Here is a 25,002-nt window from a genome sequence, read left to right as displayed (position 1 = left end):
CCATGAACACTACCTCTCTACTTTATTTTATTTCTGTTTTCGCGTTACCTATTTAATTTAATTATATATAGATATGTATTCACCTCCCTTGCAAGTTTTCATATTTTGTTGTTTTATAACATTGCATCTCAGTGGATTTAATGTGGCTTTTTGACACTGATCAAAAGAAAAAGACTCCATGACAAAGTGAAAATATCTCTACACAGTGATCTAAATTAATCACAAATATAAAACTAAAATAATTGATTGCATTAGGTATTCAATCCTTCAAGTCAGTATTTAGAAGATGCACCTTTGGCAGCAATTACAGCCTTGAGTCTGTGTGTGTAGATCTTGGTCAGCTTTGCACATCTGGACACTCAAATTTTCCCCATTATTCTTGACAAGACTGCTCAAGCTCTATCAGATTGCATGGGAATTATGAGTGAACAGGCCTTTTTCAAGTCCAGCCACAAATTTTCAATTGGATTAAGGCCTGGACTCTGACTTGGCCACTCCAGGACATTAATTTTGTCATTATTAAGCCATTCCTGTGTAGCTTTGGCTTTGTGCTTGAGGTCGTTGTCTTGCTGGAAAACAAATCTCCCAAGTTGCAGTTCTTTTGCAGCCAGCATCAGGATTTCCACCAGAACTTCCCTGTATTTTGCTGTATTCACTTTACCCTCCACCTTCACAAGCCTTCCAGAGCCTGCTGCAGTGAAGCATCCCCACAGCATGATACAGCCGCCACCATGCTTCACAGTAGAGATGGTGTGTTTTTGATGATGTGCGGTGTTTGGTTTATGTCAAACGTAGCGTTTAGTTTGATGGCCAGAAAGCTCAATTTTGGTTTCATTGGACCATAGAGCTTTCTTCCAGCTGACTTCAGAGTCTCCCACGTGCCTTTTGGCAAACACTAGCCGAGATTTCATGTGAAGTTTTTTCAACATTGGCTTCGACAGGTGAATTACCTGGGCAACAGTTGTTGTACGCACGTTCTCTCCCATCTCAGCCACTGAAGCTTGTGACTTCTCCAGAGTTGTCCTGGGTTTCTTGGTGGCCTCTCTCACTAGTCCCCTTCTTGCACGGTCACTCAGTTTTTGAGGATGACCTGCTCTAGGCAGATTTACAGCTGTGCCATATTCTTTCCATTTCTTGATGATTGACTTAACTGTCCTCCAAGGGATATTCAGTTACTTGGAAATTTTCTTGTATCCATCTGCCGACTTGTGCTTTTCAATAACCTTTTCAAGGAATTGCTTGGAGTGTTCTTTCATCTTCATGGTGCTGTTTTTGTTAGGGTACTGGCTCACCAGCAGTTGGACCTTCCAGATGCAGGTATATTTTACTACTATCAATTGAAACACCTTGACTGCACATGGTGATCTCCATTTAACTAACTTATGTGACTTCTGAAACCAACTGGTGGCACCAGTGATGATTTGGTGTGTCATATTAAATGGGGGTGAATACTTCTGCAATCAACTATTTTGTGTCTTATATTTGTAATGACATCACTTTGTAGAGATCTGTTTTTACTTTGACACAAAGGTGTCTTTTTCTGTTGATCAGCGTCAAAAAGGCCGAATTAAATCCACTGTGATTCAATGTTGTAAAACATGAAACATAGGCACTGTATATAGCCAGTGAAATTAAACCTGACTCTGGTTCTGATGTTTTTATTCATTTTGTTGGGATTTCTGTGTGTAGACTCTTTTACTGACACAGTAATCACAAAGAAACAAATTTCACTGGAAGGTTAAGTGAATGAATGTCAGTTTCTCCTTTCAGGTTAACAATCTCAGGACTGAGGCCCTAAATCATTTACTGAATGGGAGCTGGAATGGTCACGCTTTCCTAAAAGGTGGAAAGCTAAGTCAATATTTAATAGCGATTCAAAAGTAGCAATTAAATTGTGTGACACTTATGGAAAACTTCAAGTGGGGCATCAGATGTCTCTTTCTAATACTTCTATTAGACACTGTACTTTATTCCATGGTACAGGAAGCTGTTGGCTATATTGGACAGGTCCTTACCCAACACCAAACTCCCAAAATAGACATCCTATTCCAGGTTCTCTCAGGTGAAGAGATTAGCAGCTGTAGAAAGAATTTAAGGATGTGCTCTAAGCCTCCTTGAAGTGCAACATCCCCATTGACTCCTGGGAATCTCTGGTCTATAACTGCTTAAAGTGGGGAAGAAAACATTTGGGATAGTATCAGGAACCTTGAGACTGTGCATTAGGAGCACACAAGCCCACGTGTATGAGGAAGAAGGAGTGGACTGCTTCACAAACCTCCAACCTTCCCACTCCTGTCTATGTTATGTCTAACAGCTCTGTTTATGGAAGGGTTTGGAATTTGGCTTTCATATTGGCCTCAATATCCTCAATCTTAAGATTGTCAAAAAAAGAAAAAGAACAGCAGCATTGCTAGGATAAGAACTGATTGAATATTAAGTAGATCCAAGATAATTATAAATATTGAATGAAGTTACACACACGCATTAGAGCAAAATGATTAGACTGAAAGAACAGTGTCAGACTGATCACATGAGGAGCAAACTCATGGACAGTAATCATCACTTGGGTTAGTCTCCTGGGCAGGTTTGAGTATAAAATCTTAAGACCTAGTTTGATGACCTAAATAATATTTTTAGATGGTTTTGTAATGGTAGCGTACTCAACATTGTGATTATAGCACAGAACTAGGTAACTAGAGTGACAAGTTATAAAACAAATTCATATAAAGTTTACAGTTTGTAAATCAGGACCAATAAATAATAGGTGAGTGATGATGGACTTGTGTGAATTGTTCACTACTATTCTTAAAGAACATTGATCTGGCCATCCACCCAAGTTGAGCGATATTTGTTATATTCAGCCACAGGATGTGGGCTTTGCAGACTGAGCCAGCATTTAATTCTCCAGCCCTAATTGCCTTTGGGAAAATAATGGTGAACTGCCTTCTTCAACAGCTTCAATCCTTGAGGTGTGGGTAATCCCCACAATGCTGTCAGGGAAAGATGCAATGATGAAGGGCAGATGGTGGTAGCCTGGAGAACAGCTTCTCTGTGGTGGTGTGCCCATGCTTTTGCTGCCCGTGACCCTGCTGGTAGTAGTTGTGGCTTTGGTAGATATTGTCTAAGGAGGCTTGGGGAGTTGCTGCAGGTGGTACAAGCTGCTGTACAGTGGGTCCAGGTGGAGTGAGTGAATGGTAGTAAATGGGATACCCATCAGCAGGACTGCAGGTCCTGAATGGTGCTGAGCTTCTTGAATGTTGTGAAAGCTGCACTCATTCAGCCTACGTGTGACAGTACTGCATGGGTGACTTTAAAATCTGTTCTACTTGAGGGGAAAGGTGTGGGATGAGCAGAGGGTGCAGGGAAGAGGATTGGACAATGAATACTTATTGTCTCTGCCTCCCAGACCCCAAGAGGAAATAAGAAAATACACTTTCATTTCTGTTTATCTTCTGAAAATGGTTTCTCCCTTGGGTTGACTTGAAGAGGAACATACAAAGGCAATGAAATGGAACAGTATGGACATGGGCAGTTTAGTGTGGAATGACATGTAAAACAATTTCCTCGGAATCAGTCAATCTGACACATTCCTATTCCATTGAGTTGTGCAGCACAGAAGGAAATCATTCAGATTGTTGAGCTTGGCCCTTCAAACTGCTGTTTTCACACGTTTATTTTATTCCCTTTTGAAAGTTACTTTCAAATTTGTTTCCAGAATTTTTGTAGTCAGTGCATTCCAGGTCAGAGTAAAAGTAAGTCCCTTCTCATCTTCTCTGAGGTCTTTCTGCTAATTATTTTAAATACGTGTTCCCTGGCCCTTGATGCTTTTGCCCGTGGAAACAATTCCTTCTTACTCGCTCATTCAAAAGCCTTAAAGATTTTGCATGCCTCCACTGCAGCTTCACAGAACTATCTCTGCTGTTGGAAAAAAATGCTTCATTAATTTTGGCACCCCTACTTTGTTATTAAGACAGGACCTAGGTCACTCATCATAAAATCATTGAACCCATTTTCCGGCAAATATTGACAGTCCCAGAACTAAGGGTTTTTTTCTATTTGGCTCTTCTATGCATATGAACGTTTGTTGAAGATATGGAAAATGATATGTATGAAGGGTCTTGAACAGCTTCTACAAATATCATTAGTACAATTCACTATCACTCATTGTAACTTGTTTGTCCAGGTTAACAAATGTTAAAGTCTATTTACACAGTTCAAATCTAACTTTTTGAGAAGCGAAAGATTCAATCATTGCTTTAAAAAAGGGAAACAAATGGTTGAGAGAGAAAAAATAAATTGAACCTTTAATGGAAAGAGCTGGGTCCAGGACAGGTCCCCTGAAATAGTAGCACCCATGAATTAAGTTGCTAACCCCCTCCACCTCTGATCCTCCGATGAGGACTGGCTCATGAACCTTTGGGTTCCTCCTCCTGAAGTCAATATTCAGCTCCTCGGTCTTGCTGACATTGAGTAAGAGGTTATTGTTATGGCACCACTCAGCCAGGTTTTCAGTCACCCTCCTATATGTTGATCCATCACCACCTTTGAAATGGCCTATAACAATGGTGTTGTCAGCAAACATGAATGTGGCTTTGGAGCAGTGCTTAGCCACACAGTCATAAGTGAAAAGCGAGCAGAGCAGGAGACTAAGCACACAGCCTCGTTTTGCAGCTGTGCTGATGGACATTGTGGAGGAGATGTTGTTGCCAATATAAATTGACTGGATCTGCAAGTGAGGAAATCGAGGATCCAGTTGCAGAAGGAGGCATTGATGCCAAGGTCTTAAAGCTTATTGATCGGTTTTGAGGATATGACAATATTGAATGCTGAGCTGTAGTCAATAAAGAACATCCTGATGTATGCATCTTTGCAGTCCAGATGCTGAAGGGTTGAGGAAGGAGCAAATGAGATGGCATCTGCTATGGAGCTATAGCTCCAATAGCTAATTGGAATAGATCCAAGTTGCTTCTCAGGAAGGAATAGATATGTCATCACCAACCTCTCAAAACCCTTCACCACTGTGGATGTAAGTGCTACTGGGTGATAGTCATTGAGGCAGGTTACCATGTTTTTCTTAGATACTGGAATAATTGAAGCCTGCTTGAAGCAGGTGGGTACCTCAGACTGCCAAAGTGAGAGGTTAAAGACCTCATTGAACTCTCCAGCCAGTCGATCAGCACAGATTTTTAGTACCTGACTGGGTCCCCCGTCTGGGCCGGATGCTTTTCATGGGTTCACCCTCCTGAAGATTGCTCACGCATCATCCTCAGCGACTGTAATTACAGGATCACTGGGGGCTGTGGGAGCTTGTGATGGCTCCTTCATGGTTCGATGGTCAAAGTGAGCATAGAAGGCATTGAGCTCATCTGGAAGTGAAGCCCTGTTGTTGCTTATGTCATGATTTAACCTAATAGAGGTGATAGCATTCAAGCCCCTGCCACAACTGTTGAGCCCCTGGTGATTCAAGTTTAGTCTGGAATTGCCACTTCACCTGTGAGATGGCTTTCTGGAGATCATACCTGAACCTCTTGTAACTTCCTTGGTCACCAGACTTGAATGCCTCTGATCCACTCTCAGCAGATTGCAGATCTTGTGGTTCATCCAGCGCTTCTGGTTTGGAAAGACTCTAAATGATTTTGGGCAGACACACTTGTCTACAACGGTTTTAATGAAGTCCATGACAACCATGGTGTATTCATTCAGATCCACAGATGAGTACTTGAACATGGCCCAGTCCACCGACTCGAAGCAATCCTGTAGCCCCTCCTCTGCCTCCTGCAACCACCTCTTTGTTGCCCTAATTTCTGGAGCTTTGCTCTTTAGCCTCTGCCTGTATGCAGGCATGAGAAGAACAGCCAGGTGATCCAAGTTCCCAGAATGCAGTCTGGGCATGAAATGGTAGGCACTCCTTTTCTTAGTATAACAGTGGTCTCGTGTGTTGGGACCTCTGATGCTATGAGTTATATGCTGATGGTAATTGGGCAGCATTTTCTTCAAACAAACCTGTTGGCATGGACTGTTTATTGTTTGGAGACAACATCATGAAGTATCTCAGGTGCTCGATTATAGTCAACTGTGGTATGTAAACTGCAGTCAGGGTTATGGAGGAGAACACCCTAGGTAATTAGAATAGATGACATTTGACCGTTAGGTGTTCAAGGTCAGGGGGGCGTGAGTTCGACAAAACTGCCACATCAGAGCACACCAAGAGCACTACGCCTCCAGCTTTTCCCTTTTCTGAATCAGCAGTTTAGTCCATTCTATACATTGAGAAGCCTTCAGTTCTGATGGCTCTTTCTGTTATGCTTGAAGAAAGCCATGCCTCTCTGACATAGAATACAACAATCTCTCATTTCCTCCAATACAGCAATTTTGTCCTCAAGTCCTCAGTTTTGTTTTCCAGCAACTGCACATTTGCTAACGAGGTGCAAGACAGAAGGTGCCTCATCCCTCTGCATTTTAGCCTGGCTTGGAATCCCCTCCCCACCACTCCTGCCTCGCCTCCAGTCATGGCGATGAACCTTCATCTGCTTGAAGGTGCAGTACCTGTTTCGTCGACCAAGCCCTTCGGATGATTGTGCAATCTATAGTTCATCAAGCCAACTTAAAAGTACATTACATTATATGCATTGCAGTGAGAGTAATTCAATAGAGGTATGACTAATAATGGGTATTGTATGTGTATATTGCTTAAAGGGAAATTAGATTCTACACATTGCAGTGAGAGTAATTCAATGGAGGTACTGTATATTTCATAAGAGGTATTGTATGTGGCCTGCAGAACATCACCGTGGTTCACCGGTACCATCTTGCAAGCATAATTCCATGGTGCTATATTTTTATTGTAAGTGGTTGGTAAATATCAAGTGGAGGCAAAGTAAGTATAGAGACAGGAATAAGTACAGGAGCAACAAAAACCAGTCATATTGCAATATCTGCTGAACATTACTCCTACACAGCTCACCCACCCTCACCAGTGAATCATAATTGAGAAAGACCAGGTTGCTGCGTGAGCCAATTTGGCATTGTAGTGAAAACTTCAGAAACTAGCCAAAACATTGCTGTGTTGAGCAACGTGGGAATAGACGGCAGAAACAATATTAAGGAATCGCCAATAACAAGATTAGTTGGTGAGATCACTTTAGCTAAAATATGGTCTGTTGGTGGCAACGATAGGACAGAAAATCATTGTCCTCAAGGTATGTGGATATCATTATTTGCCTGTTGGAGTGATAGAGCAGCATTCAGCTGTTCCAGAAATATCCTCCCCACTGTTCAGTGAGATCATGTCTCGTGTGTGAACTAACCACATAAAGCTGCCTTTCCACATACAGTATGTTGTATTACTTCTGTTTAGCAAAATGGATTAGTCTCTCATCTCAGAAGCCTGGGGAACACTAAAATATAATTCAATGGATTACATGATTAATTGTTCGCAGAAAATATATGTATTGTCTGAATGCTTTAAGTAACTTGCAGACGAGGAACTCAACAGGCTTCACAAGGTCAGAGCTCAACAGAGCACGGCTGATCTTTCCCATCCTGGATTTACAGGCCTTCATATCAGGCCAGGCCACAGCTGATGACATCACAATGCTTCACAAGCCAGCAGGCTGAAGTTACAACCTGCCCTTTATGACCAATGTTAAGCACACTACTCATCTCCTTTTCAAAAGACAGAAGAACATTATTTATGGATATGCACACACAAGAGTTTTGGACCAGAGTGATCTTAGTCTGTGTCTTCAGATGTTAATTGTTCATCCCTTCAGGATTCATCAGAAATTCAGCTTGCTGTTCCCACCTCCCCTTTAGCTTCTTCGTGTCCAACAACTTTAATCACTACAAGGACAATTTGGGGAATTTATATTCAGCTCATTATTTCCCTATTTTCCACTTCTTGGAGAAATATAACTGCTTTTTTGCCCACATTTTGATCGGTATCTCATGGGCACTGTCAAATTCAAAACCATTTTCTGATGTTCAGTTACAGAAGACAACCAACAACTAATTCCTCTACAGGTTAACTAGTTTCTTGACGATATGAACAACAGGCATTGTGTCCCCTTCCAAGATGAGAACCCATCTGGATGCAAGGGAAAGTGGCAAACTGACAGTGTGATAGAAAGGAAGGATATTTAACAGGTGTCTTTGTGACTCGAAGACAAGATTTCCACAGGGCTAGGACTCAAGACTTACTTTTTCTAATGCATATTAATGATATATATTATCTGCAAATAAAGATATTTTATCATGTGGGGATGTGATAAAGGTATTTGCAGATGATACAAAAACTGGCCATGTGGTTGACAGTGATAAGGAAAGCTTTAGACAGCAAGAAGATATGGATGGTCAGTTGAGCATAAAAGCAAGTAGAATTCAATTCAGAGAGATAAGATGTAATACGTACATTTGGGGAGGCAAGAAAACATGATAAATGGAAGGATATTGAGAGATGTGGAAGAGAAAATGGGATTTAGAGTGTACAGGTCCTTGAAAGTTGCAAGGCAGGTCAAAACAATGTTCAGAAAGATATAGGATGCTTTCCTTTGAATTATAGGTTCATAGACATACAACATGGAAACACAATCTTTGGCCCAAAAAAACTGAATGCATGCTTCTAGAATCCTTATTTATCTCATCTGGTAATCTTGTCTGATTCCAATTTACTGCTCTTGTCTGTCTTGTCTTTGCTGCTCTTACTTGTCTTGTTTGTGCTCTAGTAATTGTATCCACTGCTTTTGTCTGTGTTGTAAAAGACTCTCCTTCCGCCTTGTACCTGGCACTCTTGCCTGCCTTGTATTTGGTTCGCTCACCTGGTGCTTTCTTCTGTATCTTATCTGATGCTCTCACCATCTTTAACAGTTTCCTCCAGAGTTTCACCTGTCATGACAGTAGAAAGATCAGTCCTGCTGGGTTCATTCCTACCTCTTTGTCCTCAGCTAAGAAATTCCAACCTCATAGCACAGTCATTTCAAATTGCACAATTATATCCAGTGTAGTTGGTATCTTGATCCATGATAACAAGAGGTATTTCTGTGACAAAATGTACCATGTTAATTAACACATGTATTGGATAACTTTGGTTTCCATTTTACATTGAATGGGGCTAATTGTTCTCTTCATTTGCAATAATGTTCAATTGCTGCTTTGTTAAGGGACTTGTGCCACTGATTTCAGTTATTGAATACTGAGAGGTAAAGTCCAGCTTGATATATAATCATGAATCATAATTTCTGTTCTGTAGGTACTCATTATTTAGCGATTGTTTTCAGAGCCGAGAGGTAATGTTGCAGCTACATAGGACCCTGGTCAGACTCCACTTGGAGTACTGCGCTCGGTTCTGGTCACCTCACTACAGGAAGGATGTGGAAACCATAGAAAGGGTGCAGAGGAGATTTACAAGGATGTTGCCTGGATTGGGGAGCATGCCTTATGAAAACAGGTCGAGTGAACTCGGCCTTTTCTCCTTGGAGCGACGGAGGATGAGAGGTGACCTGATAGAGGTGTACAAGATAATGAGAGGCATTGATTGTGTGGATAGTCAGAGGCTTTTCCCCAGGTCTAAAATGGTTGCCACAAGAGGACACATGTTTAAGGTGCTGGGGAGTAGGTACAGAGGAGATGTCAGGGGTAAGTTTTTTACACAGAGAGTGGTGAGTGCGTGGAATGGGCTGCCGGCAACGGAGGTGGAGGTGGATATGATAGGGTCTTTCCAGAGACTTTTGGATAGGTACATGGAGCTCAGAAAAATAGAGGGCTATGGGTAAGCCCAGAAATTTCTAAGGTAGGGATATGTTTGGCACAACTTTGTGGGCCGAAGGACCTGTATTGTGCTGTAGGTTTTCTATGTTTCTAGAGCTAACAAAGATGAAGGTACCTGTTAAAATTTCATGTTCCTCTTGGTATAGTGCAAAGGTCAGACATTAAAATCTTGATTAAGTAATTAAAACAGACTTGCATTTATAAAGTGCTACTCACATTCCCTTTAGGATTTCCCGAAGCATTTTTTAGCCAGTGAAGTACTGATGTCGTGTAACCTCTGAGTAATGGAAGTAGAGCTGAAGAAATAGGTTTATTCACCAAGGAAATCCTTCCCATCCATTAATGATGTAATTAATTGCCATTTCAAAGAGATGCTAGGTTTATCATAGTAATGTGTGTTTGAGAGTGATATCTGAAATGCTTTTCAATGTAATGTAACGTAGTTCTCAAGATTTGGTGACCGATAATTCAAACTGCAAAGGATTTACTTCATTCATTTAGTGGTTGTTTCTTTACTTCTCACTGTAAAAATGGGTGAAATTACTGAGTTAGCAAAGCAAGCATGTAACATGGAACATGGGGGAAAGTTTGTGTTCCCACATGGCTAGGTAAGGTCACGTTGGTCTTGATTCTTGTGATGCAAGTAGTGTATTGACCCTGAAAGAGCAAAGAAAACTACTGAAGCAATCAAAAAATAACCCAAATAAGTAAAAGAAGAACATCCTAAGTGGAATTTGACTAGAATTAACTGCTTACCTACTCACCCATTATACTACGCTGGTGAACACCAGGTATGAGAAAGCTGATGATTATCAGAAGTCTCTGTGAGGTTGTATTGGAACTGAAAGGCAACAATACGTAAAGGTATGAGAGGATACCACTGCTGTGTTACTGAAGAAAGCTTCTACAGAGAAATCAGAAGTGGTTTTCCCAATTAAGGAGATATGAACATCTCACAAATATTAAAGGAAGTTTTGGCCAAACAAAACATTTACCAAAAGAAAAGTGAACCTAAGAACTATGATAAAAATAATCATTTTGAACATTAAAAAATGGTTAGTAAATCATAATGGTGGCAGTGAGCCAAATATGGAGACAGGAGACAGAATAAAGAAATGTGTGATAATTGTAACAAGACAGAAGAAACTACTATTTACTTTTTACAAATGCTTTAATTATTCTCTCCTATTTTGACCAATTATCATTTAATCTGTTCTGCCTTCAACTATTTCATAGAACTTCATAATCTTTCTGCCTATCCTCCTTTCTCTAATTTTCACTTAACTTTTTCCTGATTCAAATGGATGAGCGGCTTCCCTGTCCATAATTGCCTTTTCACCTGCAAAGTTCTGACAACTTTTTCCTTCTTATCCTTCTTTCAAGATTTCTACCATCTACAGTACTTTGCCTCTGATTTTAAACTCACTTTCACCTTGCCTTCTTCCTGTAGTGATCTGGCAGCCTTCAAACTCTACCCTTGTCTGTATACTCAGTCACTCACTCACTCCCACATCCTTGGGTTCAAAACCCACTTCCACTCACTCTGCTGCAAGTATAGGCTTTAGACCGCTATCGGGAAAAACAGAGTTCGGTGTGTTGAGGCTAGGCTATCTCCTTCTTTGTGTCCATGTAAACTTTTGATTGAATGCAGTCTTGTCACAGGCATTGGGTTATTTTGAACTGTATTCGTGCAAGTTGTGATTGTCCAACACATGTGTATTTGTTTAAATTTGAAAAATACTGTAGATTAGCCAGACTAAATCTTTAGCTATTTTTAACTAGCTCTGCTTTTAGAATCCAAATCATTCCAACAGAAGCATCTCATTTCTGAAAAATATTCATTACACTTGTGGGTAACCAATGTTGTGAATTATAAATTGGAATACAAATACCATACCAATAGTGAGGATGCAATCAGCTCCAGTTTTTGTTATGTATTACTTTAACTCCCACTTTGACTCTTTTTCCATTTAGATATTTACACAAGAGTGGATTTTTACATCAATCAACACAAGATGAAGCACCAGAAAACACCAGCAAAACCAAAGTCTGGAATAACTGTATTTAATGAGGTAATATGTTTCACTGTATCAGACACTGTTATTAATCAGTCCATGATTATAACTTCTGTGTATGAAATTTCACTTGCCAACGACAGTAGAAAGCAGCTTTTGGGCCGTGCGTACATAGGGAGGAAGGGGTCCAAAGAGAATGATCACTGGCAGACCATGTTGCAGGCATTGCGGCAACCTGTGTCAGAGTGGCATCCGCTTTTAATCTAAGCGCATCCTCTAAGCAGTGCCAATTGCAATCTCTTGGAGACAGCAGCAACGTGGCAGTGGATATCTAAAGCACTGTATTCTCTTGCAACCATGCTGTGTGGAATTTATAATTCTGGATGAACCCTGCTTCAGTTGAAGTGTTCTCAAATTTTCATAAAAGCTGAAGGAATTGGAAGATTAATTTTGAATAACAGAACAAGATAGAAGATTGAGATTATAATGGCATTTGCAATAATTAAGAATGGCACGAGGACATTCCAGCATTCTCCCCACACATTATTGGAACTGGTTATTGCAGTTTGCCGGGCCAGCCCAAAGCACATATAAAGCAAAAGCAGAAAAGCCCCCTATCTATTATGTTACTAATGGAACCTCAGCATTTCACAATTCGTAATTAGGTTTTAAGAATACAATTTAGTGAAGCAAAGATGTCAATTTAAAATCAAATTTAAATATTATCTTATCTATGAAATCAAATTACAATATTCAAATTTTACTATTGTTAAGGCAAGTAGTTAGTTACTAAAATTGTAGGAATTAAGTACATCTTTTATAAAATGTGTCCATGGTGAAAGCTGATAAAATACATCTTTTATAAAGGTCAACTTTGTTAAATTAATGCAAAACTTATCAAGAATGTCTACTCCAAAGAGGTTGCACCTGAGGTGTTTCAGCTGTACTTTAGTTGCAAGAAGTTAATTCTCCTAACATCCTGACTGGAACTTTCCATTGCTGAAAAAGTTCAATAAAATTGCTAACCAGTCTTTTTGTGCTTCTTCCTTTGCTAAAGATGTTATGGCTGTTTGTTTTCTGCATTCCCTGAAATAGTTTGAATGCTCATTTATTTGTGTGGAGTCATACATCTTTGGAAAAAAATCCTCAAAAATAGCTACAGAAATTATTTGGTGTTTGGGGCTTCCATTTGTAAGAAATTAGTACCTTAAAATGCAAAGCAACACACACAAAATGCTGGAGGAGCTCAGGCAGCACCTATGGAAAAGAGTAAATAGTCGACGTTTCGGGCCGAGTCACTTCTTCCGAAACGGAAGGGTCTCAGCCTAAAACGTCGACTGTTTACTCTTTTCCATAGATGCTGCCTGACCTGCTGAGTACCTCCAGCATTTTATGTGCATCGCTTTGGATTTCCAGCATCTCCAGACTTTCTCACGTTTGTGATACATTATAATGCAGTTTAAAATTGTATTCATTTTTATTCAGAATATTTGATTTCCCAGCTGAATAAGCTAATGGTGCACAATTTACTGGAACAAAACATTTTTGCACTGGGGAATGAAGATTGGTTCCCTTTCCTTATTATCCAGTGCCAATTAATCTTATTCCACAAATTGCTGGAGTTGAAAATTCATAAGGGAGCACTGATTTCAATACACCAGACTTCCTGAAACAATGGGTTAACAGTGATTCACTTTAACTAATTAAATTAAAGAGATAGAATGAAAGCAAATAACTGACAAAGCAAAACACTAATTTAGCGTTAACATGGCTACAGGAAGTAAAATAAAGAAATATTAAATTATAACAGACTTCAAAAAGGAAAACTCATTTTAAACTTCTGTGATTAATTGATGGCTTTGGCCCGGGTGTTCATGGTACTTCACATCCTTGCCGTGATTTAATGGAACCTTTGTGCGGATTAAACCTACATGTGTCAGAAAATTCTGTCCCAATGTAATAATGTAGTTTTCAGCAATGTTTTTCCTCAAAGATACAGTATATACAGAAAAAACAGCAAACATTAAAACCTTAATGCATTGTAAAGTGCTTGGAATGGTCCACAAACTCTGCCTGATCTCACGACTTCTCACCTAATCCCACCGTTGCCCTGCCATTTTATAATCTTAATCTCCTGCCACTTTCCTATAAATGTTGAACTGATTTGATATTTACAATGACACCTCTGGTATTACCTGTTAAATTCCAAAATAATGCATGAAATAGAGCAATATTGCTGCTCAAATATTCACAGGTTGTGTAGAGAGTGATGCCATTTATTTTATCCCAATGGTTCAGTCGCTAAATCCAACATAGTCGGTGAAAGTGGGTAAATTATTGCAGGGTTGGATCACTCTGTATTGAATCAGTGAATGATAACGTCACTGCTGCCTGCTCAGCTCTGAAGGAAAATAAACTATGAAGGAAAGTAAACTAACAGCAAGGCTACCTGACTGAATGCATGCACATGAATATTGGTTTTTGGATTGATTTTTGCTGTAATTCTTACAATGATTAGTTAACATTACCACAGATCCTTTCCACACACTGATATATATCAGCTGCTCAGATGAAGGTCCTGGTGGGCATCCATTGTCTAATTCCAACAATGAATTAGTAGATTCAAGAGAGCAGGAACGGAGCTATTTTTAAAATGTGTGAACCCTGCAGCTGACTTTACTCTCAGTTCTCGTGAAGATCACTTCAAATTCATGTTTAAAACTCGGGAGTTCTGCACTTATATTCATCTCTGTAACTTGAGAACAATAAGAATTTAATGTATTAATTTTAAAAATGTAAGAAATTGCAATAAAAGTAACAATCATGTGAAAGCAATTGAATGTGTTATTTTGCATTGTTAATTGTTACAGAAGTTACAGAATAATTGAATTATAGAAAGTGAGGGGACACTACAAGAACATTCAGTCTATGCCAGACAAAAATTGTACTGTTTATGTTACTACCACTTTCCCACCTTTGGTCCACAGCACCTAATATTTTCACAGTCAGAAATAAAGATGACTTTAAAAATGCCACATACTTCATTCACAATGCTTACATTTTTAAAGCATTGTACTTTGTTTAGAGAATTGTACATATGAAAATTTTGGACCTTGTGTAAGACCCAATTTAAATTGCAGGAACAGCTTCAAAGTAATGAGTCTGGTTTGCAGCAGGCCAAACAAAACTGCAGAAAGTGATTAATTTTCCATTGGTTGCCAGGTGGCAACAGGACAGCAGGCATGTTTGTTTCTGGAGTAAAGCAGCTGAAACTTCATTAACACTTCGTATCTATCAAAGAATCTTTTAAACGTGTTAATAGATCATCAAATACTTTTGCTGCCAAGACGGAAGAGAAATGATCTAGCCTTTTGATGGTGCGATTTACAAGGTGTATCTATTTACTTCTGGAAGAAAATATTTGAACTATATAAACATTTAGTAATCAGTCCCAAGGTGATTTTATTTTCAATTCATTCCTTGGTGCACTGTAGTTCATTGTTTTCATTACCAAGAATGTGAACAGTCTGGTTTGTGAGGTCTGGTACACGAACAGATGGATCTGTTTTGGGACAGGGTAGACAGACTACAAGCCTCGGTAATGGTACTGAGGACAGGAATCCTAGGATTGACCAAGCGGAAAGCCAGAAACCATGAAAACATGACTGCTGATAGCCTAATGTCATTGGTAAGTCAGATAATTACGTCCCGTTGATACAGGAAGATGTTCATTCCCAATCATTGACTCAGCACTCACTGCCTTAGCAAAATCCTCAACAATGCACCCTGTAGAGGAGCAAGGTTTTACTAACAGCAGTCTCTGAACTTCCATTTAGATGCAGGTATTGTGGAGCAGATCTTGTCAGAGCAGTCCACGGTCCCCAGTCCCCGATACCTGTACTTACCGAGCCCAGATGTCAAGGACCAAACCCAGCGGGTCTTCACAATTCAAAGGTGGTAGACAATAGAGGGGGGCAGCTAATGAACAAAAATGATTTTAAATAAAGCAATTTGTTTTGTATGTTTTTCCTTCCTTTTTGCCTTACACTTTAATCTGGGTCTGGGATCCTGTACCAAGTCTGACCCAGCTCAAGACCTGGGGGGCAAGGGAACCCGAGCAAGACCAGGTAAGACAACTGGCGGTGAATCAAACCGACAGATCTGTTCCATTTAGATGTTTGGAAATACCAGCAGAAGCCAGCAAGATCCAACTCAAAGTACTGTTCTGTTTCACAAACGAGCTTCACCACTCAACAGTGTCACAGCAGGTTCCAGACTACTCTGCTTTAGGAGGTGCTGGGTGGGGAATGAATAAAAGGAAATGTTGGAGATACAGTACAGCCAACACATTATTGCTAATTTTCACTGCTAACAAGAGTCAGAATTAACATCATAGTCTTCAACAGGCTTATTCAGAAAGTTAGAAGGCATGGGATCCAGGGAAGTTTGGCCAGGTGGATTCAGAATTGGCTTGCCTGCAGAAGGCAGAGGGTGGTGGTGGAGGGAGTGCATTCAGATTGGAGGATTGTGACTAGTGGTGTCCCACAAGGATCTGTTCTGGGACCTCTACTTTTCGTGATTTTTATTAACGACCTGGATGTGGGGGTAGAAGGGTGGGTTGGCAAGTTTGCAGATGACACAAAGGTTGGTGGTGTTGTAGATAGTGTAGAGGATTGTCAAAGATTGCAGAGAGACATTGATAGGATGCAGAAGTGGGCTGAGAAGTGGCAGATGGAGTTCAACCCAGAGAAGTGTGAGGTGGTACACTTTGGAAGGACAAACTCCAAGGCAGATACAAAGTAAATGGCAGAATACTTGGTAGTGTGGAGGAGCAGAGGGATCTGGGGGTACATGTCCACAGATCCCTGAAAGTTGCCTCACAGGTGGATAGGGTAGTTAAGAAAGCTTATGGGGCGTTAGCTTTCATAAGTCGAGGGATAGAGTTTAAGAGTCGCGATGTAATGATGCAGCTCTATAAAACTCTGGTTAGGCCACACTTGGAGTACTGTGTCCAGTTCTGGTCACCTCACTATAGGAAGAATGTGGAAGCATTGGAAAGGGTACAGAGGAGATTTACCAGGATGCTGCCTGATTTAGAAAGTATGCATTATGATCAGAGATTAAGGGAGTTAGGGCTTTACTCTTTGGGGAGAAGGAGGATGAGAGGAGACATGATAGAGGTGTACAAGATAATAAGAGGAATAGATAGAGTGGATAGCCAGCGCCTCTTCCCCAGGGCACCACTGCTCAATACAAGAGGACATGGCTTTAAGGTAAGGGGTGGGAAGTTCAAGAGGGATATTAGAGGAAGGTTTTTTACTCAGAGAGTGGTTGGTGCGTGGAATGCACTGCCTGAGTCAGTGGTGGAGGCAGATACACTTATGAAGTTTAAGAGACTACTAGACAGGTATATGGAGGAATCTAAGGTGGGGGCTTATATGGGAGGCAGGGTTTGAGAGTCGGCACAACATTGTGGGCCGAAAGGCCTGTACTGTGCTGTACTATTCTATGTTCTATGTTCTATGTTAACATCTGCTTGAAGCAACTTAACATTTCACACAAAAAGGACACAGGGATCAGTGCCGGGCCCTCACTTCTGTTGCATGCATTATCAATCTGGTTGTGAATTTCAGAGATATGATTAATTTGCAGAGGACACACAGGTTCACCGTGTTGTGGATAGTGAAAAAAGTCGTTGTTAGCTACAGAACAATATTGATCAGCTGATAACAGAGAAATGACAGATTGAATTTGAAGTTCTAGGTTCAAATTTCAAAGTAAATTTAATACCAATGTACATATATGTTACCATATACTAGGGTGAGATTCATTTTCTTGCTGGTATTTACAGGAATAGAAATACAATAGAATTTTATAAAAGAACTATACATATACAGACATAGACTGTCAAACAGCCAATGTGAAACAGACATACTTTACAGATAAAAATAATACTGAAAACATGAGTTGTAAAGAGTCTTTGAAACTGAGTCTGTACATGATACAATCTATGACAGGTGACTGAGTGGTTAAGGAGCCTGATGGTTGTAGGGTGATAACTGTTCCTGAACCTGGTGGTGTGGCACCTAAGACCTCTGTAGCTCCTGCCTGATTGTAGTAGCAAGAAGGGGGCCTGGCCTGGATGGTGGGTTGTTCGATGGTGGATGCTGCTTTCTTGTGGCAGCACTCCACGTAAATGTGCTCAGAAGTGGGGAGGTTTTGCTTGTGATGGACTGAGCTGTATCCACCTCCTTCTGTAGCCTTTTCTCTTCCTCAGCATTGGTGTTTCCACACCAGGCCATTTTGCAACCGGTTAGGATATTCTCCACCTTGCATCTATGAAAGTTTGTCGAAGTTTTTAGTGATATGCTGAACCTACACAAACTTCAAAGAAATTAACACTGCTGTTGTGCCTTCTTTGTGATGATGCTTGCGTGCTGGTCCTAATGAGGACAGGTTCTTCCTCCTGTAGACATAATTAGCTCTTTGGTTTTGCTGGCATTGAGTGAGAGGCTGTTGTTGTGGCACTATTCAATTAGATTTTTGTTCTCCCTCCTACAGTACAGTGCAAAATTCTTAGGCACATATGTATAGCTGGGATGCCTAATACTTTTGCACTGTACTGTACATCAACGTGGAGCAGGGAGCAGAGTTTGTAAATCAGGCGGGAGCAAAGGATGTTGGGAATGGTGAGGGTGGAGCATCGCGGGAGGGGTGAGGGACAGGTGAGTACTGCGGGAGGGGTGAGGGACAGGTGGCAGAGAAGAAGTGCTAGTGGTGGGGGATGGCACGGGTGCAGACACCAGGCAAGATCACTTCATTCCAAACAATCGGTTTATTGATCATTGCGTGAGGGGTCAGGTATTGGTTTAGGAACAGGGATGTGGGGGAGTTAGAGGTCAGGCCAAAGTCTAGGCCTCCTCTATAAGTTCCCGTTCGAAGGCCGGCGATGAAGAAGGTCTGGAGCTGAAGCTTCCACTCCACACCCGAAGGCTAGTTAGTGGCCTAGAGGTGTGACAAAGGACATCTATGGATGTCCAACAGGCAGGTGCTGTGGACAAGGACCAGTAAGGATGAGGGCTGGGGGCCCACTGGGTCAAAGAGTCCCAACAGGTTGGTGGGTCCTGGAATCAGGTGTCTATGCAAGCAGGAGACAGGAGAGCCAGAGACATCCTAGGTACATAAGTCGGCAAGTCTGGAGTTCAAACCCTGAAGTTTAGCATCCCTTTATCAGCTAGTGCTGGGGTCGACACTGAAGGTCAATCTGAAGTCTGGAAGCAGAAGCCCAGTGGCTGAATCCCTGGGTCTATGAGTCTGGTCTACTGGGGAATCAGAGGCCCTTCGTCCTCAAGTCCACTGGAGGCTGGAGGTTCGCTGGCCTGTCCTGAGATTGGAGGACTGTCTGTGTGTATGAGTGAGGGAGGAAATGGCTTGTTTTGCTGTTGTGTTTTGTTGCTTGTTGTGTTCTGTATTACTATGCTCTGTGTTGCTCTACCAAACATTGTGGGCATGCTACTTTGGCAGCAGAGTGTGTGGTCTCCAGTAAAACCTTAGCTTGTGTTGGTTGTTAATGCAAATGCCACATTTCACTGTATGTTTCAATGTTTGTTTGATAAATAAGTGAATCTGAAGGTAGAAGGTGTATACGAGGGAGGAGCAGAGTTATTGCATGATATTTGTGGAATTCAGTGGGAACTCAACAGGTTATAATTTGATGAGGTACTGTTCCTTGCCCTTATAAAGAGCCTCATTGAACAATGTGGTAGGCTGAGAACAGAACAGAGGAGGGGGAGTGGGATGGAGAGTAAAACAAACTATTTTGCCCTACAGTTGATGTCAACTGAAAATGCAATTTGCACATAATACTTTTGAAGGTTGTTCACTGTTTTCTTTGCATCAGATCAACTGGTGGCATCTTTAGTCTCTTGAAGTAACTCAGTGTTCAATCAAATTTAATACAAATGTAATCGCTTGCTCACTCTAAACTTGGGCTCAAGCAAACTCATGCCACCCTATTCCTAACTTGCACCAACAGATTTTGACGCATCTTTCCAGTCTTTGTTGACCTACAGTAGTTGAAGATTCCTTGATGCTCCCAAATTAAAAATCTCACCTTTACATATAATGCACCCATGAGTTTGCCTCCTACCTGTGGCCTGAAATCTCTCAAGCCTACATTCCCTCCATAATCTGACTCCTGCCTCTTTTGCAGGCCTCCATTCCCTGCTGCATTAGTCCTCAGCTTTGTTAGCCACTGATATTTTGTGTTGAGAAATTACATCAAAGCATTTCAAAATCAATCAATTTTTCACAGCATTCCATTGTCAGTAATCTATCAATCCAATATGTACAACTGAAACGTAACTTGTGGAATAGAACTCCACTCTGCCATTGTGCAGAAAATATATTACAGGGCGCGGCCTCCCCTCAGCTACGTTGGCAGATGCCTCATGCAGTAATACTTATGTACACTAGGTGGAAGTATCTTCCATTTTAGTTACACAGGCAAGAGTCACTGCAACAGAGCAAAGGCATACTTTGGCCCTGCAACTACTATGTAGGAACCTAACCCCAAAACATAAATGTGTGAATTAAAATCACATTATATTATATTCAAAGCAGTTAATTCCTTTATTTAAGTACCTGAGGCACATAGAAACAAGAGCATGTTATTTGCCACCTTAAGCAGCTTTGATTGCCACTAATCTGGACCTGTTATGTTTTGTAACTCCAAAACATAAAACTAATCAAAAGAAAAACCAAGGAGAGCTGGGTAACTGGTGTACATTTTGCTTTTACTTTTAGCAAGCCACATCTTCCATTCACATACTTTTACATATAACCCGCAATGAATTATGTAAGCTACAAAGACTGCTTAATCAAATAATATATTTATAATATTACTCAAATATTACTGAACTATTAAATACACAGCACTCTTCCCTGCTTAGCTATTAACTGCACCTCAATATAGAATTAATCTCGACTCAAATATATAACGTATTGCTCTCTAATCATCTATATATACAAACGTACATATACACACACACATATATACACTCACACACAGTATACTATATATCATACAACTATTATATAGACATCCACAGTGTGGTAAATTTTAAATTGTCCCATTCAGGCCTAAAGATTAAATCACTGTAGAGGATTTCTTACTCTTGTGGGATAACGTAGGGAGGTCACTTTGCTTGGGAGCTGAGACTGTGGCTGTGCAACGATCTCAGATTTCAGACCTTCCTCCATTCTGGTTGTAGGAGTTCACTCTGGGACTGCAGGAAGTGGTTCTGAGAGGACTGAATACCTTTCTTCTGGATGTGTTGGTATCCCGCACAGTGCGTGGCAAGCTACACAATCTGCTGATCTACCCTTTGAACTGGGATTTCTGCTGCACATTCCAGCCATTATTGGTTGCTATGTAGACCTAAGACAGTCTGTGGTCTTTTCTGGTTTCCCTTTGGATCATCTCTGCCATAATAGGGAGACTTTCAATTTGCCTCAGGGAGAATACGTCAAGAGGAATATCCTCTTTTGTAAATTTTTCAGGTGCATCAGTAAACACATCACTGACAATGCTCAAACAATTTCTAAGCTGAAATGGACTCCCCTTCCTTTTGATTTGGCTTATGAAACCTAAAGCATACTGCAATCAACAATGGTTTCAGTTCTAAATGTTCCTGCATTTCATTCATAATATCATCAAAGCTAATTTTGGCTGGTTTGGTTGGAGCAGTCAGACTTATAAACGAAGTGTGTTCTCTTCCACCTATTGTACTCAGCAACAGTGGCACTCATTTCTCATTGGCTATTTCATTAGCTTCAAGTTACTGCTTAATTCACACAGTATACATCACCCAGTTATCTTCTGTGCAATTGAATACATCTATCTTTTTGATATGGTTAGCCATTTCTACTTTCTAATTATTTATTATTATCGCCTGGTAATCACTATTTCATCCGCTTTCTGCCTTTTTTTCACTCAGCCATCTCTGTTCCCTTCTTCCAAAGAAAAAAATGTACTGCACTATCTTTTTAATTCAAATGAATTGCTGCACTTCAACAGGTAGTTATTCGACCTGGGTTCACTTTAAAACTTACTCATTGCCACAGTTATGTTTTGTAACTCCAAAACATAAAACAAATTGACAGAAAAATACAGAGCTGGGAATAATTTGTTTACGTTTACTTTACTTTAGTGAGGCACGCATTTATGGTATGGTGGCATAATGACATATGCCATTCACATACTTTTACATAAAACCCATGATGAATTATGTATCAACAAAGAATGCTTAATCAAACAATATATTTGCAATATTTTTTAATAGGCATCTGTTAGTCTTGTGAGACCATGGATATGCGCCTTGGAAGGTTTCCAGGGCGCAGGCCTGGGCAAGGTTGTATGGAAGACCAGCAGTTGCCCATGCTTCACGTCTCCCCTCTCCACGCCACCGATGTTGTCCAAGAGTAGGGCACTAGGGCCGATACAGCTTGGCACCATTGTCATCACAGAGCAATGTGTGGTTAAGTGCCTTGCTCAAGGACACAACACGCTGCCTCAGCTGAGGCTCGAACGAGCGACCTTCAGATCATAGACCAACGCCTTAACCACTTGGCCATGCGCCAACAATTACTGCAATACTTGCAATATTACTGAAATATTAAGTACACAGCAGAACTGTGGTAGCAAGTCTATTTGTCCATCCTTGGTTCCTACTCCTTGTTACTCTTCAGTAGCAAAAATCTATTTATCTCACTGTGTATGGTTTCAGTTTGACAACCATTCATATGAAAAGTAACACACACAAAATGCTGGAAGAACTCAGTAAGTCAGGCAGCATCTATAAACAGTCAACATTTTGAGCTGAGACCCTTTGTACCCTATGCCATCTTGTGACTTGGTGCATACATCTGCAAGCTTTCTGACTCTTAGCATACTTTCATAGAACAGCAAATAACAGCTCATCAAATCTGTGGAACTCTTTAGGATTTTAAGCACCATTGCCAAATTCCCTCTAAAGAGAACCCACTCACCTTACAACAATAATCTACCATCGCTAAAAATATGCCAGTAACATTCTTTTATATCTTATCTAAATCATTTAAATTCTACTAAAATGTCGAACTTGGGGCTGGACAGCATTAGAACAGAATGAGATTTGACATATCTACCTTCTGCCCACTGTTTGTAAACAACATAATCATAATTACTTCCTTAGCTAATTTTGCTCAAGCTGCCGTAACGTTCTTAGCTCTCTATTCTTGAATGCATTTTAGAATCGCCCATTTATCCAGTATTATATCTCCCCATTCTTCCTGCCAAAGTATATCACCACACACTTTTGTGCGCAGAATGGCATTTGCTGCTGCCTGTTCCATGCCTCAGCTGTCCCATAAACTCTTGGGAACCATTGCTATCTTGTTTGTTAGTTATGTCTCTCCTCTTGCTGTGAAATGGGGACACCTCTTTTTCCCTTATTAGGGAGAGAGAGAGAGCCTATGGTATGTCAAATTACCAGGTGTGTGAGTAGACTTTGTGGTCCTGCAAGTCTGTGTCTTTATTGATACCTTGCGGCAAGTTTGACTGCTCGGTGGTGAGCACCAATGCTTTTTTGCTGGTGGGGGAAGTGGGGATCATTGCCTTTCTGCTGCTAGTGTGTGGGACGGGCTTTGGGGTTCTAATGTTTGACAGTCATTCATTCTTTGGGGCACTGCTCTGTTTTTATGGATGTTTGCGAAGAAAAAGAATTTCAGGATGTATATTGTATACATTTCTCTGACATTAAATGTACCTATTCTTTGTTGTTTACTCCAGAACCAAGTTTCTTACCAGTTACAAAATAGTTCCATCGCTAATGACGAGGCATTGCTCCATGACAAGCGTGGTATCAGGCACTGAAGTTACCTAGTGTTTGACTCAGGCAGCAATAGGTAAGGCCCATTCCCCTGATTTTTTCCCCATATCCCTACATTTATTCAGTTACCTTCCAATTTGTTAAATGGGATATTTAGAAAAGATAGATGAACTTTTAAAAAGAAGATATAGTGTATTAAATCAAAGAAACCAAAATGTGCTTTAAACATTAAATTGTTTTCTTCTTTGCCAATAGCTTGGCTATGTAGTCATATGATGAAATCTACCCATTGGAGTTTGATGTGAGCTGAGTGAGTTATGTCTAAATTTATAAACTAAAGTCAGTCATATGGATTTAACTGTCAACCTTGTGATTATATTGTTTAATATAATAAATATACTGAAAATGAGAAAATTGGTCCACTGAAAGAAAATGTTCAGACCTCAATTTCCTCTCATAGGCCTGTGTTAGCCTACTTTTTGGTCACGAAGTGGCTCTCTGCAATCAGTAGATTTACTAATGACATGGAAAGTGCATGTCAGTAGCTTGGGAAACTGCCTTCCACCATAAAATTAACAAATCCAGTAAAGAGCATATGTTCCAGCTCAGCAGAAAACTAACCTTTCAACTGATGCCAGCAGTCCACAAATCCATCTTTTTTTTGGTTTTGAAGCCTTTATTTATACATTGTATGAATAAATCATCTTTGATTCAATACCATGTCAGGTGCAATGCCAATGCTATTGTGAGGCCGAGCCCAGCACCCTGGAAAATATTAACCTCATGTGTAGACTCTGGCCTTCAGAGCCAAGTTTTTGATTGCGTTGTGAGCACTCAGTGATCCTGACAGGGTCGACCGGTTTGAACCAGTCGAACACGCTGGCAAATGTTCACTACCTATTCGTGCAGAATTGTAGTACAATTCATGTGAGATACACAAGCAACATAAGAGTAAATGGATCCACTTTACTCACTAACAGAGCCTCATCTATGATGTTGAATTCTCTGTGGTTTTGTGCTTTGTTCTTAGCATGTGCATTTCGGGAGAATTTTTAATGTTGAATTATTGATAAAATCATGCCCCTTGAAACAATTCCATTCAACACTTTAATTCTTCTGAATTTCAAGAGCATATCTACTGAAGTTCAAAGTCACTGCTCTTTTTTGCTGTCCACAAGAGCCAAACAGGGTGGGGTTGCACCTGAATTTTGGACACAGCAACCAGCTGCAGTTTACGTTCCCTGCCCCCACTGAGGGTAATGCACCTGCAGGTCTCTGGCACCATCTTCAAACTCCTGAACTATGTCAGATTAAATATGTTCAAAGAGCTTGGTGAACGCCGAGTACTGGCT

The 25,002-nt window shown here is 40.6% G+C and overlaps 1 protein-coding gene across 1 annotated transcript in view; it reads left to right on the top strand.

The window, feature by feature from the left end:
• The window catches only part of syt19 (synaptotagmin XIX), a 55,775-nt gene extending 41,169 nt beyond the window's left edge, over positions 1–14,606 (top strand). The window contains exon 7 of the mRNA XM_072273158.1: positions 11,740–14,606. Within this exon, the coding sequence (XP_072129259.1) occupies positions 11,740–12,047 (308 nt within the window). The 3' untranslated portion in view covers positions 12,048–14,606. The remainder of the gene's footprint in view (positions 1–11,739) is intronic.
• The last annotated feature ends 10,396 nt before the right edge of the window (positions 14,607–25,002 follow it).

This window comes from Mobula birostris, chromosome 11 (assembly GCF_030028105.1).
Source record: "Mobula birostris isolate sMobBir1 chromosome 11, sMobBir1.hap1, whole genome shotgun sequence".
In the NCBI taxonomy this organism is placed as follows: domain Eukaryota; kingdom Metazoa; phylum Chordata; class Chondrichthyes; order Myliobatiformes; family Myliobatidae; genus Mobula; species Mobula birostris.
This window is presented reverse-complemented; position numbering and strand designations above follow the sequence as displayed.